Source organism: Malurus melanocephalus, unplaced genomic scaffold, assembly GCF_030028575.1.
Source record: "Malurus melanocephalus ecotype Western Australia unplaced genomic scaffold, MMel_1.1 scaffold_306, whole genome shotgun sequence".
Classification (NCBI taxonomy): domain Eukaryota; kingdom Metazoa; phylum Chordata; class Aves; order Passeriformes; family Maluridae; genus Malurus; species Malurus melanocephalus.
Window position 1 is genome coordinate 356,009 of NW_026623538.1, and position 5,134 is coordinate 361,142.

General features: G+C 41.8%; 1 protein-coding gene across 5 annotated transcripts in view; it reads right to left on the bottom strand.

Moving 5' to 3' along the window:
• Positions 1-259: 259 nt before the first annotated feature.
• FAM110B (family with sequence similarity 110 member B) overlaps positions 260-5,134 on the bottom strand; it is a 111,960-nt gene continuing 107,085 nt past the window's right edge. For all 5 annotated transcript variants that reach the window (XM_057377203.1, XM_057377200.1, XM_057377201.1 and 2 more), the window contains one exon: positions 260-5,008. In XM_057377203.1, the coding sequence (XP_057233186.1) occupies positions 3,593-4,705 (1,113 nt within the window). In that variant the 5' untranslated portion in view covers positions 4,706-5,008 and the 3' untranslated portion in view covers positions 260-3,592. The remainder of the gene's footprint in view (positions 5,009-5,134) is intronic.

Here is a 5,134-nt window from a genome sequence, read left to right on the forward strand (position 1 = left end):
TGTGCCTTTTGATTTTTGAATTACAGCCAAAAGCATCATCATTCTGTGTTTACCCTTCAAAAGCCCTCGGTCACTCAGATGGCGCATACGCTCACAGCACAGAGCYCTCCCTTGCAGAAACAGTATTCATAAAAAAAAGGAATTTCAGTACTTGTATTGAATGTAAATTTGTGGCACAGATCCTCTATCTCTCATCTTTCATTACATTGTTACTACATAATATGTAGTGATTAAAACACCAGTTTTACTTTGATGCAAAGCTGTAGGTAGCTTTCAAAGTGTACTTGGTCTCACTGTTTTCCCCTTCCTTTCCCTCCCTGGCAAGCCACAGTAACAGAACCACCATAAACCTCTGTGGGGGTTTCTCTTGTCTCAGTGTGTGAGTTCATACCAATCCCTAAGGACACACTGTGTTTTTCTTCAAGGCTGGGCTCAGTACTGAGTTCCACAGGACACCACGGACTTGCATTTCCCTCCAGAGCTGCAACAAGAGCTGTTTTTTAGCTGTGAACACCTGCTGTGCACTTTGTACCTGGGAAAATGCCTGCTGGACACAGCAGGAGCACGAACAGAACAGGTCCCTGACGAAGCATCTGAGCTGTTTACAACTCTTTGTGAATTCAACATCCAGTACTYGGGAATCTCCTAAGGCAGAGAAAAGTAAAGCACTTGACATGATAGGCTTACCTGTCTGCAAAGGCAGATAATATATAATATAATATTATATATAATGTCCAATTTGAATACAAAAACAATCAGACACCAATGATTTGGGTTCTATGCAAACATACAGGTAATAACAAGACCATAAATAATTAAATCCTTTAATGGCAATAGAGACAAATGAAGGCAAGTGTTACCTGCYTGTCCAACGCCTTGTGGACAATTTGCAATCCCGTGATTTCTATTACTGCAATCTCACCAGAGCTGCAAGTTCAGCTGAYTGTGAAGGTCCAGGTCCTGCAGTCTGATTCCTGTGCACATTGCAGGAGGAAGGGAAAGCAAAGGCAGAGCCTGTGCTGTTTCAAAGGTGCTGCCTAAGATCTAGGGTGARGAAATGACTTCTTATGAAATGGTTTCTCAAGAGCCTATGGCTTCCCAACCAAACTTGGGAAACAAGTTCAGAGTATCAGCATATGCTCTAATCCATTTTCTAGGTATAAAGGCTTCTTTATTACTGTTTTTGGCTGACAACACTTGAGATAGCATGTTTATCATCRTTCTTAAAACACTTGAGAGAGAACAATGTGAGTGCATTTTTTATTTCGGATTTAACTTTTTATTTCATTGCTGTACAGCTGCATTACACTTGGCTTTAATCCCTTAAGCATTATTTTCCTTGGCAAAATAGTCACTGAACTGAGTAGAACCTACTATTGGAAAAAATATGCTTGAAAAACCAGTGTGATGTCAATGCCAACTGAAACCCATGGAGCTTAAAATGTCACAAATGTGCCTGTAGCTGAAATACAGAGCTCCTCTTTTTTTTTTTTTTTTTTTTTGAGCTAGGAATGTTGTAAGTCTTAGGTTGTGAAGTCAACTGTAAAAATCATAGAGTAGCCTCCTGAAGCTGAATGTGTGCTGCAACTGAGTATGTGCTTCCCCCCCTCCATGAACAAACATTTGGAGAACAATTATRTAAAACTGGATGTAGATAATTCCATAGGAAACAACGACTGCATGGCTCCAGTCTTGCCAGCATTAACTGTAGCTGTCTGTAACAAGTTGGGCTACAGGCTTCTCAGAGAAAAGATAGAACCCGACTTTGTAAAACATCTTTAATATTCAAATATATAAATAAGCACTACTGAAGAATAATTCAGAAGACTGCGGTGATTCATTATGAACAGATGCTATAAACGGAGACAGTAACATTGCTAGGTAAGGAAGAAGCAAGCTATTTTAGGAGTCTTGAAAATCTCTTCTAGTTCTTCAGACAGATCATGCTGCTATAGTTATTTTATAAAAAATTATATTCTGAAAAGCACTTTAGTAAAAGAAACCTTTTACCGGAACTATTATTTAACCAAGACCTTCTACAGCACTAAAACACACTGCAATTGAGTTCCTGATAGAGTTTTAAGAATGGGAGGGGTAAAAATAAGAACAAAAAAACCCTACCATACCTGCACCAGGAGCTATTTATTAGCATAACACTCTTCCTTTTAAAGATTTCGTAACAACTGAAGTATATACAAAGTCTTACAGCATTTACACAATAAAAAAGTTTCCTATTAGCTGATGTAGTATAAGGTAGTGCTGCAATTTACTTCAAAGCATGTATACAACAACAATGAAGCAGACCACTGTACTTTCAACTTCTCCACTACCACGCCACCACTGTCAGTTGAAATGACAGTTAATTAAACCACTGGGAAGACACAGATTGTCGAAAGRTTTGTAACAGGTCGATTCGCAGCAACTAACCATCTTAAGGAAGAAAAAAAAAAGAAAAATATAAACTACATACTGTCATGTTTCTACACTTTCCTAGAGCTGGAACAAACTTTCACAGCCTTAGATATAACATATGCAAGACAACATAATCACATTTTTTCAGATATAGTTCAGCTACTGAGTGTATTTACTTCTGAATAGGAGGCGTTATATTGATATGGCTGTGTGTTTCCATTTTTTGTTCATTAACTGKTCAAATAGGTCTACAAAAAAATTAAGACAGCATGGAGTTTGCAGTCATGATGTGTTTTGACTAATAAAGGCATTCAATATCAGCTATAGGATCTAATTATTCCTGTCAAAAGTTTAAGACCAGGAATCTCTGAGTAAAAATCAAACCCAYAAAATCCTGCATCTGCGCYATTTTCMTTTGTTGAYTCCAACCTTCTTTAAGCTTTTCCAACAGGGATAATACAAAATCACTGAAAYGCTTACACCAACCCAAATGCAAGACTCATTTAGTTTATGAGAGGTCAAGCAGATTCACTAGACTACTTCTGCTGTAAAACAGAGGGAGCTTATCTAGAAAAAAGAAACTTTTACTGAACAGTGCCTTACTACAAGTAGGGATATATAGTTTAACAACGATACATAATTTAAGAACATTGCATTCTTTGCCTTTTAGAAACAGTTTTCRTGTGCCAATAATGCACTTTCTACAAGAGATAAGGCTGCTTTGCCTATCGTCATATGCCTAAACCTCTTATTTGGCCAATTTCGCTTTTCTTCCCCCAAAGGGATTCTGTTTCAACTTAGAAACGTCAGTTGACAATATCTGTATTAAGACAAAAAGTGACATATATAAAATCCACAAGGAACCACATAAATACCAAAGTCATATAACCTTTCCATGTAAACACTTTGATTATACTGAAGCCCTAATCAGATTCTTGTCTTAAACTTTTGGCAGATAATGTRTATGCTCAGCCAGGCTTTGTAGTTAATTATTGTTCAAGTGGAAGCCAGGTCAGCTCACATGTTGACAGGCATGCAACTTGGAAACATTGCACAACAAGCAACACAAAGAGATTTGAGAAGGGTACAAGACTTCAAGTAGACTTCACAACCCTTCACAAACTGAATATTCACAGACAAAGATACAGTCCTTGCTTTTTTTCTATGGTGGATTTATCTCTCACACATGGGACACTTTCTGTGACTCTCTAGCTTGCTTGATGCTATATAACCACTTGATGATTCTGGCATTCCTTTCAATGGCAGAAATGCCATATGGCACACGGTCATTGGCACTGTCATCATTTCTAAGGTCACTGTTGCTGTCCTGAGACTGTTCACAGTCTGAGCTAATCATGCTTGCACTGCGAAAGTTGAGGGATATAATATCAGAGTTAGCCCTTGCAAAGTTTTCCATCCCRAGGTTTTCAAGCTCTTCAGGATCCAGTCCGCAGTAGTTAAAGAATCGTTCAACATCTGCGTCAACGCGAAAGTATCTGTCGCTTAAGTCTGATTTTGATCGCTGTAGGGAGGGTCTTCTACTAACTCCRCATCCAGACTCAACTGCCTCAATCTCTGGGGATTTCAGGGTGGAGATGGCAGCGATTTTGGGCTTTGGAGGCAGAGGTGGGGCTGAACTACTGCAGGGTATTGCTTTTAAGGGCTTTGCACTGTTTACTTTCCTAATGTCTGAAGAGCTGTGGGAGACGTGCAAGAAAGTCTCAGCTGACTGATCTAGGAGCCTTCTGCTGACATTGGAGCTGCTCTCCTGTGGGCTGCTCCGGCCCTGCGTGGGGTAAACCTTCAGGGATTCGGCAAATGAATGTCGGTTCAGCTCCGTCGAATCGGCTCTGTGGGGTGGCCAATTTCGGGGACCATGCTTATGCCCTGAACCTGAGCTGGAGCCTTCAGAGCTGTTGATAATGTTCTTCAAAATCTCGAGTTTCAGATTTTCTCTCTGAACTCCGCTCTCAGTCTTTGCATTGTTGCTGAAGACTTTCAAGGTGGGGCTCCCCAGCGCTCGCTTGGCTGCCGGACAGACCGGTGGCTTCGCCAGCACTGCCGGCTTCACAGGCTCCTGCTTGGCATTGATGACCTCCTGGCTCTTGACATATTTCGCCTTGTCGGCTTCAAGCCTCTCCACTGCACTCAGTCTTTTTGGATTAGGCTCCGCCTGCCTGCGAAAATAGTCAGGTCCTTTGTTCAGGATGCGGAGAGGAACGGCAGACGTGAAAGTCACGGCAGGGCTGACCGGCTTCACCATGCTACCTGTCGGTAATGTTTCTGTAGGCATGTTTGGTGGTCTTTCCCCCGCAGCCGTTTTGGATTCTTCTCTGGGATCTCCTAAATGCACGGTGCAGAAACATGTACATTAAGCACAATGAATAGCCGATGAATCCTGGGATCTGAGCGTTAGCAGCAGTGCCTCATCTCACAGCTCATTAAATAACACTGCGTTTCTCTTTTAAAGGCAGCCTTTGTAGGGCAAGGGCACCCGACACAAGTCCCTATTAGTCTGCTCCGCTGACTCCTTTCTTCTYGCTGAAAGATGTGGCAGTCTCGCCGTCCCCCTTTGCGCTCGGCGACCGGCAGCAATCTGAAACGCAGAATAACCAACCACACGTTAGCGGGAGTGCCTGACATCAGAGCGATAGCAACAGCCTCTCCTCTCCTCTCCTCTCCTCTCCTCTCCTCTCCTCTCCTCTCCTCTCCTCTCCTCTCC